Here is a 19,232-nt window from a genome sequence, read left to right as displayed (position 1 = left end):
TATACTTACGCTTAAAAAAATATAAATAAGCATATACAAAATAGACAACTTTCTATAAGTAAGTCATGTGACAAAAAAATATTCGGCTCTTCAAAATCAAATGTTTAAAAGAAACTTCAGAAGTAAACTTGTTAGAATTTTCTCTATATCAGTTTATAATATTATTAATAGATTACTTTTTATCATACTTATAAAAATTTATTTTAATTTTTTAATCATCTATTATTTAAAAAATTACACAACACTTCATTAGTCGGGTTTTTACGCTTATTCTAGAATGCAACTTAAAAATACTTTGAAAAGAATACGATTTAATTATATTCTATAGTTAAATAAAAATATAACACTTTTTGAACTTTTAATTTTGTGTAAAAATAAATAAATATGAATCATTCGTGTACAAACATAATTAAATATTTTCAAAACTCTTTTATTAATGTACAACTTCAAATATAAAGTACATAGTAAAATGTATATAGTTGTATATGGTTTAATTTACTTTATCGTTTATTTGTGTCAATATTATAAATTACAAAATTTTCAAATATTTATCATTATTAATTTAAGAAATATTAAAGAAACAAAAGTATTTTTAATAAACTAAGCAAGCAAATACTGTGAAGACACTTTATTATCTCAAGAGGAAAAACTGATTGCTAAATAAATTATTTTATCTCATAAAAAGAACAGGAAATAAAAAGAATCGATATTTGCATTTCGTAACAAGAATAAAGTGTCACTAATAAACACATTTGCACAGTGATTATTAGTTTAAATTACAAAATTATATAAATAGATCTTTTGAGATTTTAAATTAAAAAAGAAACATATTATTTTATTTGTAAACAGAACAATTTTTTTTTTGAATTTCCTAAAAATTTTATTCTTAGAAAATACTACAAATGTTTAACTTAAGTATACAAAAAGTATTCCAACACCTTCAAATGCCACAAATAAATAAAAGAGAAAATTATTGAGGAAGTTTCTATTTCATGGCTTTCTGTACAATATCCTGCACTTTTTGAAACGCATTAACGGCCAACTGCCGCAGCTTTTCGGCCAAATCGTTCACTTGCACCATGATCGTTTCAGCTTGGCTTTTGAACGACGTCAAGTCGATCTGTGACGTCACAGAGTCGAACGTTTCTTTCATCGCCGAAACAATGTAAGTAAAGTTGTCCTGCAAGTTCGACCACTGCGAATAGAAGAACTCCTTGATCTTTCTTTTTTGGCAGCAGGTTAGCTGAAAGCTGTAAAATACATTTTGTTAATTAGGTTTTAAATATTTTAAAAATGATTAGTCTTTTTTTTCCAACATTGCAAATATAAGTTCAACTCTGTAATTTTTAAGATTAGTTGTTTTCATAAATTTCTACCATTAAAGACCATATAAATACTAAGAAACAAATGGTTTAAGGAATCCTTTGATAACTTGGTTGAAACTAATGTTAAAATTTGTAAATTTTTATTATTCAAAACAAAAAACAACAAACTTTACATCATATAAAATTATATTACTAATTAATAGGAAATAAATTCAACTTACTAGCTTGAAATTTTGGTAATGTCAAACTCAGAAGGTACATCAATAGTTCGCACATATGCATTAAGCTGTTTTATTTGCTGGAGCAAGTACTTGCACAATGTTGTGTATTGGTTGAGTAGGTAGTTAGTCACTTCCAACACGTACTTGATTAACACTTTTGAATACTTTTCATACTAAAAATATTTTAATTTAGTTGTTTAAATTAATGAAGCTTGAATTTTTTAGAAAGTGTTTTTATAACAATTATTTTTAAACCTGTTTAATATAAAAAACACCACATATAACCAAGCAGTTATAAGAACACCGTTACAACTCACATTTTTGACAACGTATTCTTGATAATACGGTTGTAATTGCACAATGACAGGCTGTAACTTTTCACAAACAACATTAACATTTTGTTCGATGACTTTGTAGTAAGGTTCAATTAACTGCCTCCTTTGTTCAATGTGCGTTGGTAATTCGTTTTCTGACCACCTGTGTTTTTTTAGGTATGACAAATAATTAATTTGTATCATTAAAATAATTACAAACAATTTACACCATGAGAAAGTATTTAAAAATAAATATACTACTACTTTAGTGGACTTTTATAATTTTATTCAATTGACACTGTAGTTGCCAGTGTGACGATGAGCATATAACCCAAAAATATTTCAGCTTGACATTTTTAATTAAAACAAACAAACGCCTAAATTAAGTTATACACGTAAGAATTTTTAAGTCATGGCAACCCTTATTGACACGGTCTAATTAAAAAACCAATAGTATTTCACATAATTTGAAAACACTACTAACGATTTTGCCTTCCCATAAAGCTCTAAAGTTTTTGCATTCACTTGAACAAGAATTGCATCCAACCCTGTATCTGCGAGTACTTTGTCCGTTTGGGCTCTGAATTGGGGATTTTTGTTGTACAATAGTACACAACCAATCGTGACTGCTGCTACGACAACCAAAAATTGGAAGAGGAATGAGAAAAAGCCGAATGAAGATTGCTGAGGCATCTTGGCTGTGTAGTGTTTCTGTGTAATAATTTAACTTTTGAGTACATAAAATATAAAACTATACTTTTTCATATGAGATAATTTACTTCTTTCATAGGAAAATTTCAGTAGCATAAAAAAAGTTTATTTTAATACATTTTTTAAATACGTTTTATGCTGTTTTTAATTTTTGAACCATTGAACCAGTTACAATATACATTCAAAAATATTCAAGAATATATATTTAATGTAATAACTTTTCTCTAAAGAAACTATACTTGCTAATTATCATCATTATTTTTTTACTTTAAACATACCTCGCAGAACTTTTTGATTTTATGAAAATCGGTTTTTGAAGCAATGGCTGACTCTTCTTCAACAAGATTTTCATTGGTGTTATAAAAAGACCTGATAATTTCTACAAAGACTTTGTTTTTCATTGCACTTTTCATTACCGACTCATTTGAATCTAAATACTCCATCAATTGCCTAAAAATAATACGCATAAACTATAATACATATTTAGATATTTATTCATTTTTCAACTGTTTTTTAAATAAACATAATATATGTGTTTGTGGCTGCTTAAAATATCAAAAGTGATAGCTAATGTAAAAATTTTGGATTCAGCAAAAAAAAAGACCCCGGAGACATTATTTTTACTTGTTTTAGCTAGTGATCAAAATTTTCTGGGGTCATTTTTTTACTTGTTTTCGTCAAATGAAAATAATGACCCCATGGTCAATTTTTTACTTGTTTTTAGCTGGGGTCTTTTTTTTAATTGGATCCAAAATCAAAAAAAAAAGTTAATCAGACAGTTTCATTTTATTTATATATGTAGCTTTTGAGTCATTCAAAAAAGATTCGTTAAGAAATAGTTTGACTAAATTTGTACTAACATTTAGAAGTAGCTTACCTTGTTTTAGTAAGACTCTGAAGATAGTGTTCTCTCCAATGAGAAACAGCAAAGTTATTATTTTTTAAAGTTTTTGCACATAGTTCTACTAGTTTTGCTTCAGTAGCTTCATCTGCCTGTAAAGTAACCAGACTTTAATTTATTGTTTAAATATTCAAAACATATTTAAAAATAATTTCAAATTAAAAGTATAAGGGCTGTTCTGGTAAAAACTATTTTAATTAAACTTTACAATTTTTATAATTTTTCAATTAAAATAATTTTTATTAATTTATCAAAAATGAGAAGAAAATTGTTTGAAATAATGTTCTACTAATACTTTTATTCATTATAGTTTATTTATTGATAAAAGATTTTTAAATTTTACCTTAAGTTTCAATGGCTAACCAGTGTTTATTATTAAAAAACAAATCAATACTTAACTAAAAATAACATGTTTTTTTCAAAATACTTTGTTAAGACAACATCTCTAAGCTCTTTTTTTGTAATAAATTGCATACCTTTTTAAACATAAACATAAAAGGCTTATTAAATTAACAAAAGCATACCGCAGGGTTTTGCATGTAATGCACAAACAAGTCATCTTTCAAATCTTTTGAATTTTCAACTACTTTTTCAAAATTGGGGTAAAGTTTTTCTAAGCGCTTTTTGATGCTGTTCGAACAATAATTGTTATTCTTATGCTATTTTATTTTTATACGTATTCAAATTCATGCCATTTGATATTAAAAAATAAGTTCAAATAACTAAATATGTGTTTACGGTTAATGTGATAAGGTTTATTTAAAATTTATTTTAGTTATAAGCAAGTTAAGATTTACTGAGTAGAATTTAAATAAATAAATTAATTAAAAAAGCTTACTTTTTATTCCATAAAACAAATTCAAACTACTTAAAATTTAAAACTGATTTTTCAAACTAACTTAGTTTGAGCTTTGGTAATAGCTGCATTGGACTGAAGAGACCACTTGCAAATTTGAAGGAAATGGTGAACTGTCATTTTTTCAACAGCAACTCCATTCTTCATCAATTTTTCAATGAACTCCAAGGAATAAGTTGCAACGCATTTAACACTCAACGTGGGCAACATAACATTGAGCCAAACTAGTTAATTTTAAAATTTGTTTAATATTTTAATTAATAGTTAATTTTTTTCTTCATAAAGCTTCAGGTAGTTGAGATTATGGTTGAATATTGTGTATTAAATAACAAAGCATTAACTTTAATATATTAAACGTTTAACAGTTCTTGTATAAAATCAAAAATTTCAATTTTTAATATTTTAAAATTCAAAACCTTCCATTGCCATTGATGGCAGGAGACTGTGAGTTGCTACTTGGGAAACTGCCCACATATATGCGAAACATCTGAGATTTATAAATGATATAATGCATTTCAACTTTATTTAATTTATACTGTATAAAATGTTTGTAATCTATTTAACTTGCTTATATAATAATTTAACATCAAATTTTAATCCGTATAAGAAGCAAACATACTTTTTAGGTTGATTTTGCAAGCTGATAATATCAGCTACTAGCTTGTTGTAAGTGACATAAGACAAACAATTTTGATCCTTCTTACGGTTTTTAGCAAGTGCTTGGATGCAGAGCTGGTATCCCAAAGAGCTTTCGTCTGTGTTTTGTTTATTGTTTTTTAAATACTTTTTTTAAGTAGAAATTTTTAACTGCAAAGGGTGGCCGTGAGTAGTAAAGGGACTTTTTAAAATAGGCCATGTGAGAAATTTAGGGGGTCCAGAGGCCATAATTGAAACTTATACTAGATATTGTGGAGTTGATGATTAAAAGCAAAAAATTGTCTTAAGTGTAGTTAGTTTTTAAAGAGAGAGGGGCCATAGCTTTTTTAATTTCTTCAAAGGGAAAAAAAAGGGAAACGCTGATCTAGAACATACTGTTTAGATTTACTTCAACGGTAAAATAAAAGTATGCTAAAAAGCTTTCATACTTATCATCGGTTTTATACAAAATCTAAGTTTAGTACATGTGTCATAAATTTAGTCATTTGTAGTTAGGATTGACAGCAATTTTAAAAAAGGCTTAAAAAAATGTTAAACTAAAAAAATGTGTAGGTGTAAAATTTTCACGAGGGGACTAAATTGCACGAAGACAAATTTGCAGAAAGAAACTTTTGCACGAGAGGACATTTTTAGTTTTTTCTTTACTTAGTTTATTTTACTATCACTGTTACCCCTAACCCTTACCCTCGGTAAGTAACTTATTATTATTTTCTTATTAATTTTTTTTTTAATATTTGTTTTTTTTTCTATCACTGTTACCCCTAACCCTTACCCTCGGTCGGTAGCTCTTTCTTTTTTTTTAAATAATTTAGTTTTATTTATTTTTTGTTTTTTTTTATATAATAATTTCTATAAGTTATTTTAATTTTTACTATCACTAAAACCCCTAACCCTTACCCTCAGTCAGTAACTTTCTTTTTCTTTTTAATTTTTTTTTTTTCTGATTTTTATATTTTTATTTTTTTTACTCTTGTGCAAAAATGAACCTCCGCGCAAAATTGTTTTCGTGCAATCTTGTCCCCTCGTGCAAACTTGTCTTTGTGCAACTTTGACCCGTTCCCAAAAAAAAAATATTTTAAGAAATTATTTTCAACTCAACAATATTCTTTACTCTATATGTTTACTTATCCGCCTACATGTTTTTAGTTATACAAGCATTCTACATAATTACTACCAGTGGTAGCTCAACATTATATAAAAAAATTAAGTAAAATCTCAAAAATTGGTATAAACAAAAATTTACTTGATTTAAAAAAAAAAACAGGTGGGGATACTGGAGTTTTTAAATACCAATTCAGTAAGAAACACATTCTACGTTTAAAATTTATTCGCATGACGACGTTTCGACTTTCAATAAGTCATTATCAACAAAATACTGTGCAAAAATAAATAAAATTAGTGATAAACAACTAAATAAACAAAAAAAAAAAATTTTAAGTGAAACATTATATAAAAATTTTATAAATTAAGATTATAAACTCTAATAAAATAACATTTTACATAAGTACTAACAAATTATTAAACTAATATATATCAAACTAATCAAAAATTCTTAATGTATGGGTAATACCCGGTAAAATTTTTTTTTGTATATTTAGTTGTTTATCACTAATTTTATTTATTTTTGCACAGTATTTTGTTGATAATGACTTATTTAAAGTCGAAACTACGTCATGCGAATAAATTTTAAACGTAGAATGTGTTTCTTACTGAATTGATTTTAAAAAACTTCTAATTAAATCCTATTATACTACAACAATCAAACATTAGTTTCTTAAGTTCGATTAAGCTTACACACAAAAATATTTATAGAAATACCTCTTGAAATGCATTCAAGCATTTTCGTGAATAGTCTTTCAAACAAAACAGGAGTGACACGCGAATCAACCTTTTCCCCGAAGTATTTCGACAAAACATCTTGTACAGGCTGTAAAAAAATTGCAAATCGAAATTTGACTAAAAACTTCTTGTTTAAAAATTTCATTTTTTTTAAAGTATCCCTTTTTTAAATAAACAAAAAAACTCACTTTGGGTGCTTTACTAAGAGGGTAAGATGGGTCTTTGGTTGTTTCAACAGTTAGCAACTCTGTACACTTCACAACAGAATTTAAACCAAGAGCTATTTCGGAACACAAAAGCTGTAATTTTATAAAACTATTTTAATATAAGCTATAATATTAAAATTTGCATGAACTTTACTGCAATAATTATTTAAGGTCTACACGGCAGTAAACATAACAATTAATGTAATAGACTGAATACAGTGAACCCGCAACTGGAAACATGAAAAAATTATTTTTCAGTTTTTTTTTTTTTGAAAATATGTGGCCAAGATTCTAGCGCATTAAAAGGTTTCAAAACAAAAAAACAGAACACGAGAAAAGTTATGCCAGTCGAAGATTTGTTGCATAAAACAAAATTGGATGTATTGAAAATTATAAATAAACCGTGAAAGGTTAAACTCATTAAAAACTATCTTTAAGTAATAGTATTTGACTTCTTTTTTTTTTCTTTAATTATATTTCAAAATTTTGCTTAATAACTTAATATAAATAAAATTATTAATCTAATAAATACAATTTTTTCTGTCTTACGAAATCAATAAATAATTAAAATTATGTAGTTTTTTTTTTTTCTTAAACTTAATAATTCTTAAATTGATAAAATCTGTAGATAATATATATAATATCAAATTTTTTTCTAAAGACCGTTTTAGTCAATGTGACAGCACATTTAACTTTTATTATTATTATATTGTTTATTGTGCAATGTTGGACTCAGGCATCAAAACCTGAGCCACTTAAACAGGACACACAAAAAGAAAAAAAGAAAATGAACTTATATTCAAAACTTTAAGATAAATTATATATATATATATATATATGCAAACATAATTTAAATGAAAACACAAAGTTAAACAGAATGTGATAAACAAATGAACTAAATTAAAAATTCAATTCCACAAATTCAAACTTATATATTACTTAGTACACACAGTAAAGAAGTTTGTCTAAAATCATCGCTTATAAAACAAAATTCATAACTACAAAATAAATAAGTAAACTAATAGTTTGTAGGGGGAGGCGTAGGGAAACGAATATTTTTTCTTTTGTTTATAGTGGAAAATTAGTGAACTTTATGGTATTATTTTATTGTTTTATTACTTACTGGTATTTATTGTATTTAAATCAAATCTTTTTAGCTTTAAACGAAATTGTTCTACCCTCTCACAAGATACTATATCCTGAGGTAGTCTGTTCCACATAGCTTTTGCTCTGTGAAAAAATGCGCCTTTCCACTGACTGTTTTGAAAATCATGTTTACATTTTATTTTCAAATTATTTCCTCTTAGTTAATATTTATTTTGGGAAAAATTAAAAAATTGGTTAAAAAAACTTTTATATTTGCCATTGATAATTTTGTAAAGAGTTAATAAATCAAACTCCCATCTTCTATATTCCAGTGACTTCAAGCCAAATTTAAACATTCTATCATTAAATGACGTGTAAGATATGTTGCAACGACTACAAATATGACGGGTAAAACTCCTTTGCACAGATTCAATTTTGTTAATATCCTTTTTTAAATGGGGTGACCAAATTTGGGTACTAAACTCAAGTTTAGGGCGAACGTATGTTTTAAATAGTTTTGTCAGAATTTAAGCAGAATTAGTTTTAAAACTTTTTAATATTTGATAACATGTAGTTTTTGCAAGCTTATATAAATAGTTGATATGTTCATTCCATTTCAGATCTTTGGAAATATAAATTCCCAAATCTTTAAAAACTTTAATTTCTGGTAACTTGATGTTATTGATTAAGAGGTCAGTTGGAGATATATTAATATTTGATAACATGTAGTTTTTGCAATCTTATATAAATAGTTGATATGTTCATTCCATTTCAGATCTTTGGAAATATAAATTCCCAAATCTTTAAAAACTTTAATTTCTGGTAACTTGATGTTATTGATTAAGAGGTCAGTTGGAGAAGATTCTTTTTTGTTAATGGTTAGAATTTTACATTTGCTAGGATTTAAGTTTAGTTTTCTTGTTTTTAATCATATGTAAATATTATCTAAAGATAGTTGTAATGAAGTATTTGACTGACTAAAGATTTTGGCATCATCTGCAAATACCTTAACTTACTTTTAATATCAATGTTTGAACAAATATCATTAATATAAATTAAAAAGAGAAGAGGACCAACTACACCACCTTGTGGTACTCCACTGTAGATTGTTAAAGAGTCAGAAAGCGTATTATTGATGAGTACTCTTTGTGATCTATTATTTAAAAAGTTATCAAACCAATCAATTAAGCTTTCATGTAGCCCATACTGATTTAAAATTTTTAATTATTTTTTGTGTGATACTGAATCAAAGGCTTTTTGAATATCCGTATAAACTACTTTAGTAAATTCATTTTTGAGATAAGGAACTAACCAAGAATGTAAGCATGTTAACAGTTGGATGGTTGATGAGCGGTTTGTAACAAAACCAAACTGTTTGTTAGTTAATAATTTGTTATCAAAGAGGTGATTAAGAATTTTTACAGATACAATAAGTTCATAAATTCTTGAAAAGCCACTTGTTAGAGATATTGGTCTGTAATTTAACGCATCGTGTATATTACCTTTCTTGTGTACAGGAATAATAAAAGATGTTTTTCATTGTTTAGGAACATCAGATAGTTCTAGAGAGCAATTAAATATTAATGAAAGTGGAAAAATTATTGATTGGATAACATGCTTGATATAATAGGGTGGAATGTTTTCTGGCGTTCTTATGATTTTATCTTTTAAGTGGTTAATTGAACTTAAAATGTCTTCATAGGTTATGAAAAAATTTTGCATTTTACTACAATTCTTTTGGGGTAGCTTAAAAGACTGGTAACTCTCGTCTTTTTTAAAAACTTTTTGAAAATTTATGTTAAAAAGTATTGCTATTTCAAAATCTGAGGTTACTGTTTTGTTTTTATCTTTATCATATAAGATACGTATGGAATTATTTAACTTATTTTTAGATTTCACGTAGCTATAAAACTTTTTTAAATTTGGGTTTTTGCAGAATTAGTTTTCATATTCAAAGTTGTATTTTTTAACAGCTAATTGATATTCTTTAGACTTGTTTTTGTATTTTATCAAAAGTGATTTATTTGTCTTACTTTTTTTGTATAGATTCGCTTTTTCTTCTAATAACTTTTTAATATGAGATGGATATTTTTTACTTTTGTTATTTTTAGAATAAATTGGAACAAAACGCTTGATTGAGATTTGGATTAAGCTAATGAATTGATCGTAGAAATGCTGGAGATTTTCTGATTTTTTAAATAAAGAGGTCCAATTAATTTTTGACAGGAAATCATTGATGCTTTCAAAATCTGCTTTTTATAGTCATATGAGACTTCTTTAGCAATAGGTACTATTTTATTTTCAATTTTAATTTTTAGTGAAAGCAAGTTATGGTCACAAGTGTTTGTTAATGGAAAATTAGTTGAGTGTGATATGATTCTATCTAGACCAAAATGATTGCAAATATCGAGAATGTTACCATTCTTATGGGTTGGACTTTCAATTACTTGGGTTAAAAAATTGTCTGTACAAAAATCAAGAAAACACTCATGGGGTTTATTGAAATATGTGCTAGGAATCCTCCAATCTATATTTGGCATATTAAAATCACCAAGAACATAAAAAGAACACTCTTTTGGAAAAACCATTTTAATCATTTTAATTACATTTTGAACAGTCAGTGCGCATCTCGCAGACAGTGGAGGAAGGTAGACACAACAAAATCTTAATTTCATCTTTTTCATCATTTTTATTTAGCTTTTATTAATTAAATTGATAAGAACATTATCTTTTTAAAAATAAAACATTATTTATACATCTACTTCACATCTCCGAGCAATTACATCTAAAAATAATTGAAATATAAGCTTAATTTGCTTCTTTTTTAGTTTTATAATTAAAAAAGCATAGAGCAAAATACTATAAAAAGCTACAAAATAAAGTCTGATAATTTTTGTCCTAATAGGATTTTTTATTTAGTATAAAAAGTTCAACAGATATAGTCTTAGGTTACAATACTTGAAAAGATTTAAAAATACAGATTTTATACAAAACTCCATTTCCTATTTTGAGTTCAACGTGATTTGGGCCCACTGTACACGTACATAAAATATTGAACAAATTAAAAATATATATAAATGGTTTGTAGGGTATCTTTATTATATTCTAACTATATTATTCTGATATATTATTTTGAGACATATTTTTTGTTTATAAAGACAATTGAAATAAAAAAGTAGCAGTTGTTGTGCAAAATCAATGTTTAATAATATAATTTACTGTATTATGAATTTTTATTAATAATTGCTAAACCCTTTTTTTTAACTTTAATATTTAAGCTGTACTGTTTATCTAAATAAGACTTTAAAAACTCTAGTAAAACTAAAAAAAAATATAACACCCATGAACTATAAGAAATATTTTCAAGTGCAAAAAAATATTAATCTTATTTATTTAAAACATTTGAGTTTAAGAACTTTTCAATGCTTTTCAAATCTTAATATACAATTTAAGAAAAAAAAACTATCTTTACCAAGCTCAAAAGTAGTTAATTAAAAAAGTATTTGTTCTAAAATAAGTTTAAAAAAAAATTCTATAGAATTGATGTACTTTTTTAACTAACAATTTTGTTCTTCTCATTTTTACTTGCAATTTCTTTTGCTTGTGCACCAAATGTTTTGAAAGTCTCCTAATAAAAAATATAACACAATTGAAGGAAAAAATACGTTAAAAATAACCTTTTATATTTTACAAAACCGTATACTGTTATGTTTATTGGCTTTGAAAAAAGGAGTGTATATATTATTCCAATTTACAAAGCAACATTTATTATATTGCATATGTTGGTTAAGATATATATAAACTATATTTATACTTTTTTAAGCTTTAGTTTAAAAGTTTTGAAACTAAGCTTAACTTCAAAAAACATTAGTTTAATTATTTTCTTAACAAATATGTAACATTTAATCTATTCTAACCAAGCCTGTTTAAAAATATACTGTGTTTTTTAATACATTGAAGAGCCTCGAAACTCGTCTGTTATTTTTATAAAACTAATCAGTTACATTTAAGTAACAAAGATTCTCAGGAATAGAGATTAATGAGCCTTTTAACATTAAAATATTAGTTTTCAACTTTTTCAAAGTTACTAGACTTTATAGCATACAGAATTTATAATTTGTGTTCGTTTATTATTACCTCTAGTATGTTTTTGTTTTTTGAATTTAGTCTAGTATTTTCATTAATTTGTTGCTAGAACTTTTCTTATAACCACTAATAGAAGGTCTATAAAAAATGGACTCTTGCCAGCAACAAGTTTATTTGGGCTGACAGAAGTCATTCTTCATAACATTCAAAAAAATCTGGTTCAACTATTTTTATTTTTTCGAAATTTAAAAAATCAAGTATAACTAATTTTAATTATTTTATAAAAAAAACTAAATTTTTCAATTTTTCAATTCTGTTTTACTAAAGACTTTGTTCTTATTCAACTGCTATAACTTGTTTCCTAAATTTAATGTGTGTTTTAATACTTTTGAAACTCTTTAATTATCATTATGAACTTAGAAATAATAATATTTCAATTTTAAAAACTAAACTTGTATTTTTAAAATTTATTTCATACAGGTTCATTTACAACTTAAAATAGAAAATTCTGGTAAACTTGTACATATTTTAAGATAATACATATTTTAACCTACATCACTGGATATTTATAAAATACTAAATCAAAAAGTATTCAACTTTTCGTATTGTTTTCAGTAGATACATACTAATGTCATCTAATTAAAGTTTTTGTACACTTTAAAGTTACATACTAAAGGTACTAAGATTTTGAATTATTGCTAGTATCATTTTGTTTACTTAAGAAAAGTTTAATTTTTCGTTAACTACTTCAAAGTATTGTAGAATTTTATCAAGTGTGTTAGAAATATTTGGGAATGTTTTACTTGTGACTTAGTTTGATTTAAACTTAATTTACACACCAATTATCTATGTAATCATAAATTGACTTCTAAAATAACATATCTTGAGATTAAATTTTATATAATGAAAAACTTTATGATTTATATCTATTAATTTCCTTTTAATTATTGTTTTAATTAAAACAAATTTAATCTTACCGATTTCATAGCATCCACAGCATTCTTAAAAGTTCGTACTTTTTGTTCTTGAGGCTTTTTTGGTTTTTTAGTCACTTTCTTTTTAGCTGTAAATTAATTTTATAAGTTACTGTAAAACTATGGAAACAATACCATCTTTTTTATGATATTAAACATTTATCAACTACTTTATTGCTTTAAAAATATTAGTAAAATATAGGTTTCGAGGATTTTACAATAACATAGCTTAATATTTATTAAAGATTTAGTCAAACACTGTTTTTATATTTAGTAATTAATTTTATAAATTTATTTAATACTGTAAGTGTAAAACATTTATTATTTCAAAATATTTTACTTTGTGTTGCAGACTTTGGAGATTCTTTATGCATTTGTATTCCTGTATCAATATGTTCAGGCTCAAGTCCAAAAAGTGGGCTCTCTTTCACAGATTGTGCTAAAAATATTAGTAATGGTTTTAGTAAAATGTTTTTCATAACTTCAGCAGAAGTTCGGTTTTAATTTTTAACTTTTTTAACAAACGCAAACATTTTAAGCAACAAACAAACAAAATGCTTAAAAGTTAATATAATTTATCTTGTATATTTTTTAATAATTTTTTAAGTACTGTAGTAAAACAAATAAATTAATATTTATGATATCGCTATCAAAAACTTATTTACAAAAACATATCAATTTAAAGAGGTTTAAGCTTAAAGCTACTTTACTAGTCTCAATTAGCATATTTATATCCTAGCTCTACAGTGGACCCATAACTAAAAAAAATTGAACTTTTCTTCGAAAATGTGTGGGTAGAATGCCAAGATTCTAGCGGATTTAGTGCTTCAACTTAACTAAAAACTTTTATTTATAACAAAAGTTGTGCCAGTTGGCGCATAACGTTTCCGTGGTTTTTGACTAGTTTATATTTGATGTCTTTAAAATAGAAAACCAAAAGTTTAATAAAAAACTTTTAGAAAACTATTTTAACATTAAAGTATTTCATTGCTATTTTTTTAGTTTGAAAAAGGTATTTTAAAGATTCATTTACTATTTTTATCAATTGTTTTCCATTCTTTTTCGTCAAGTAAAAAATTAAACTTAATTAAATATGTATTCTTTGCAGGTTTTTTTTTATTGGCATCCTTGAAAACTTTCTAAATCTAAGGAATTTCAGCACGCCTAGAAAGATATATTTATATGTTTTCAAAATTGACAAATTAAGTAAATTTTCAAAAAATAACAAAACCTTCCCAGGTACACGGTTTTTTAATAAGAAGGAAGCATTCTAGAAAGAATCATCCAAGATATTTTTTGAAGATACCCTATATAAACTATTTTTTCAAAACTTGATTAAATTGTTAACTATATATTAAAGATATTTTTGCTGCTACTAAAAACTTATTTTTAGTATCTACTAAACACATACAAGCTGTTAAATAACAAACTTATTTAAAATATGAGCTTTATTTCCCTTATTTTTATTTTTAAAACAAAGACATTTACAATACAAAAGAATGCATAGAGCAAAACCGTTTTATAAGAGCTACTACTTAAAGTCAGATAACTTTTATTGTATTAGGAATTTTTTTTATTTAGTTTTGAATGTTCAATAGAGAAAACATTAGATTACATTAAAATTTAATAATAGTTAAAATTTTCAAATACTTATTTATAGCATGGTTGCCACTGATCAAGCTGAGAAAAATTTCCTGACTTTTTCCTGACTGTTTACAAAAATTTTCCTGACTTTTCTTAATCAAACTCTTAAATTAAACTTATTCTAAAATACATATCCTAACACATTAAACTATTTAAAGCTTTCAATCTAATTTTAATACAGGTTAAAAAACAAAAATTTTTTGCTGAATTCCATCATCAAACTTCCAGTACATCACTTAAACCATCTGTGTATGATTGATGTTTGTAATAAACAGCTCTATCAGCAAAATACTTGTATTATCACCTTATAAACACAGCTTGTCTGAAAAAAGACACAATTTTTTAGCATTTCCTAGCATAAATGTATCTAGATAAACAAATGACATATAAGGAACTTTACAATTGAAACCTTAAATCAAAAGGAACTTTCACAACTCAAACCTTAAAACAATAACGAACTTTTACAGTTAAAACATTTATCAATTAAGAACTAAATCAAATACTGTTTTTTTTAATGTATGTACTAAAATTTATTTTCTCCGTTTTTTTATTAGCACTTCAACCTCTTTATCTAATGAAGATATGGTTTCCTTCATCTGGTCTGCATTCCGCTTCAGTATACACATTAACTTGTTACACAAAATACTAAACTAACTGCTTAGTTATAAAAAACTCAATTATTTACTTAAACAAAAAACACTTTGATTCTAAAATAATGCTAGATAAACTTTTGTTTATATATCACAGTTTCACTATGGAAGTGTCCTTGCTACAGATCATCAATACTAAAAAGCTTACAAAATCTGCTTGTTCAGTAGGGTACTTGTTCAATATTTTAATAGAAAGTTTTTGCAGTTTTATAAATGATATTTTACTAATTTATACCAGATGAAGGCATTAGAAATAAAATTAAATACTTTTGTAAATTTCTAGGAAAATTTTGAAATTTTTTCCTGACTTTAAAGGAATTTTAATTTATTTATACCATTTGAAGGCTTTGGAAAACAAGTAATTTTGTAAATTTAAACTGACAAAATCTGACTTTTTTTTTAATTTTTTGAAATATCCTGACTTTTGTCATTTTTAAAAAAAATTTCCTGACTTTTCCTGATTTCCTGACTTTTCCTGACCGAGTGGCAACCCTGCATGTATGTCTTCTGGCACGATACCTTCCCTCCAACACTTGACTAAAATGTCATGTAGATGAGGTAGTAAGCATGAGTTACAATTGTAGATTAAATTCACTGGGATCCCGTCACTGCCTGGTGCTTTCTAAGGAGCCATCATACCAATGGCTTTACTGGGTTCTTCAGTAGTTGGTTTGCAATCCAGGTCATCCATCATTAGTAGACTACCCATGCTGTTAAGTGCATCATCAGTAAAAATGTTTTGTGTAGAATACAGAAGGGAAAAGTGTTTGACCCATCTACCCAACTGTTCATTCCTACTGTGTAAGATTTCTTCAGTTTTTAATAGCAAGGGTGATATTTTTTTTTTGTTGGTCAAACTGCTTTTCTTATTCCTTCATAGACTGATTTAGTATCTCCTCTGTCAGCAGCATCTTGAATACGAGCACTAGCTTTTAACCAAAACTCAGTAGCGCATTTTCTAGCTGTTCTTCAAAAGTTTTCTCTAGCTTCACAAAGTTGCTTTTGACTTGTGCTACTTGGGTCATGTTGATAATCAACATGAGCCTGTCGCTTTATCTTTATAAGGGAAGTAATATATTGATGTTTTCTTCAAACCAGTCTTTGTTGGTATGTTTGTACTTTCCATTAGATTTTAAGGCATTATGTTATATTTTGTTTTAGATCCTAGACCAAAACTCAGAAGCAGATGACAAATAGACGGATGGCATCAGAACTGAAAACTTTTTAATAATTTCTATATCATGCATTTCTTCAATACTAAGTCAAAATTTACGAGCTAAATTAATTGGTTTGTGCATGAACATTTTTGTAATATGCATTTTATAGCAGACCAAAGAATGATCTTTGTTGCAATCTGTGCTTTGATACGATTTAGTTAGAAGAACATTGTTCATACGATGGGGTCTCATTAGAATAAGGTCTAGTTGGTGCCAGTTTTTAGAATAGGGGTGTGTTCAAGATACTTTATACGGCAATTTAGTTTTTAAAATGAATTGGTGACACAGAGATTCTGTTTATGACAAAACTCTAGAAGACATTGACCGTTTGAATTCATTTCTCCAAAACCAAAATGTCCTAAACAGGGAGCCCAAGAGTTGTGATCAGATCCAACCCTTGCAATAAAATCACCCAAAATGACAAGCAGATCATTTTTGGGTAATTTCTCACCATGAGATTAAACTTTTCATAAAAATTATCTTTAACTTGCTCATCAGAGTTTATATACTCTAATGAAAGTCGCAGTTCCTTTTCTGGTATGTAAACAAAGAGTAGCAATACATTTGTTACTGTCAGATTGAAGTTCCAAGGATGTAAAAGTGTGTTCTTGACAGCAAACCCTACAACATGATTCCTACGTTCATCAACAGACATACCATACCAGAAAAATGTATAATCCTTTTCTCTAACTGAGCTTTGACCAGTAAGGCGCGTTTCTTGAAGAGCTGCAACATCAAGACAAAGAAGTTTGTTGTTTATATTAGCAGTATTTCTTACATCACTTGTGTTATTGGGGTCTATACCAATAGACATAATACAAACATTTAACTTCCCGGTTTGAGAGTGGGTCTCTTTTTTTTGATGATCTTTGTCAGGTGACTTATTTTCAGTTTTCTTTTTCACTTTAAGCTATGAGGAAGGTAAACTGTGGCGGAAAAATACTTTATTTGCTGAGGGCTGCTCAACTTAAGGCAGGCCGTGATTGTTCAGTGGAATTCAAAAAATCATCTTACCAAGAATACAACCCCTGGAACCCATCATTTTGCTAAACAAAATTGGGTTTATCACTGGTAACTGTTGCATTCCATATTGTGTCTTTGCAAAAAACCTGCAAAGCTGAATTGAACCTCTTCAATCACAAATCCAGGGCATAAACATTGAGATTCCAGTTGTTGCCCATGCAGCAGGATCTCACTTTCCAAATTGAGAAGGGCTCAGCTGTACAGCAAAGCTGAAACAGCCAAGATTTATCATTGTATCATTGTTGCAGGACCTGCAGGAATAACTCTGGATACAGAGTCAGACCGCCTACACAACTACAGACGTTCTACAGAGTTCCCTCTATCCTAGTGTTTAAGACTTTTCCTCAGGGTTTACTCCCAAAACCTTGGTTTAACCAAAAGCATCCATAAGGCAGTGAAGTTGGTTGCATCTTTAGGCAAAGATTTTACAGATCAAGGTAAGATTATTCAAAAGATAATGTTCTTAAATCTTAAGTCAAGTCCAACAGTTGTCAAATAGAACCTTTTTTTTTAATCAAAATCCAGCCAGAATCAAATTCAAACCAATGCTTCTTAGATCAAGATCTTGGTAAGCTATGACCAGATCCAGCCATAATTTAAAATTTGTTTAAATTCAATATAACACTATTTAAATAAAATATTACTAATCATTTATTAAACTAAAAAAATCACTTTTTATTTAGAATATATATATATAGTAATTATTTCCCCTAGATGATTATAAAAATCCCTTATTTTCTTAGGTTTAACTCATATATAACTAACTACCTTTTACATTTAATTAGCTTTAAAACTTACGTAATTCATCTATAGTTTTCATGCTATCCATTAAGGCTTGTTTGGCTGTTTTGGATAATTTTGTCTTCTTACCAGGCTTTGATTTAGCTCCAACCGTTTCCCATTTTTGATTGTTTGACATGATGACTATTTTTGAATTTACAAAAAAGATTCTAACAAATTAGTTTTTGTTATAATCCATAAATATAGAGCTGAGTATTAATAGTTATTATCAAAATATATTTTAAGTAGACTGAAGATGCATGTGAATATTTTTCAAGGTTTTATTTTATTGCACTGTACAAAAACTATAAATAGATAATGAACTACAAAGTATATTTTTAAATCTAAAAGAGTTAACATCTACAACTTTAATAAATGTTATTTTTACTTTTCATTGCAGCCCTTTCAAACCATATGTTATTGATAATGTTGGCAAAAATTTAAGTTTTTTTTTCAGAAAATTATTAAAAACATTTAAAACACTGCCCATCCCTACTATAGAACTTAAGTAATCAAATTTTAAATACCTACAACTAGACAATTTTAAGCACATGCCAATGTCTACATTTTATCTAATGGAAAAACAAAATATTAAACTTAAATTTTTAATATTTTTGTAGATGAATAGTAAATATAATTTATGAAATAGGTTTACATAATATTTTTTTAAGTGAAAAAAACAACAAGGAAAAGACTTATACAAATTTTTTAACTAACTTCTAATTTTAGGTGTAAATTTGCA

The 19,232-nt window shown here is 26.6% G+C and overlaps 1 protein-coding gene across 1 annotated transcript; it reads right to left on the bottom strand.

The window, feature by feature from the left end:
* Nucleotides 1–621: 621 nt before the first annotated feature.
* On the bottom strand, nucleotides 622–18,656 carry LOC145832697 (transmembrane protein 214-like). The gene is made up of 16 exons (XM_082940008.1): nucleotides 18,509–18,656; nucleotides 13,517–13,615; nucleotides 13,180–13,265; nucleotides 11,679–11,744; nucleotides 7,013–7,123; nucleotides 6,804–6,912; nucleotides 4,948–5,083; nucleotides 4,745–4,815; nucleotides 4,372–4,552; nucleotides 3,997–4,102; nucleotides 3,449–3,564; nucleotides 2,850–3,021; nucleotides 2,345–2,571; nucleotides 1,864–2,023; nucleotides 1,547–1,719; nucleotides 622–1,250 (listed from the first exon to the last, which is right to left on the bottom strand). The coding sequence occupies exons 1-16, from the start codon at nucleotides 18,627–18,629 to the stop codon at nucleotides 986–988; spliced, it is 2,199 nt and encodes a 732-aa protein (XP_082796134.1). The 5' UTR covers nucleotides 18,630–18,656; the 3' UTR covers nucleotides 622–985.
* Nucleotides 18,657–19,232: the final 576 nt, after the last annotated feature.

Source organism: Thalia democratica, chromosome 1 (assembly GCF_965202585.1).
Source record: "Thalia democratica chromosome 1, ktThaDemo2.hap1.1, whole genome shotgun sequence".
Lineage (NCBI taxonomy): Eukaryota > Metazoa > Chordata > Thaliacea > Salpida > Salpidae > Thalia > Thalia democratica.
This window is presented reverse-complemented; position numbering and strand designations above follow the sequence as displayed.

Excerpts from the sequence above, each read along its gene's own strand:
- LOC145832697 (XM_082940008.1), bottom strand. The coding sequence starts at position 18,629 with ATGTCAAACAATCAAAAATGGGAAACGGTTGGAGCTAAATCAAAGCCT. Across the intron at positions 3,022-3,448 it reads CAGAGTCTTACTAAAACAAG|GCAATTGATGGAGTATTTAG; the intron begins GTAAGCTACTTC and ends TATTATTTTTAG. Across the intron at positions 2,024-2,344 it reads CTTTATGGGAAGGCAAAATC|GTGGTCAGAAAACGAATTAC; the intron begins GTTAGTAGTGTT and ends AAAAAAACACAG.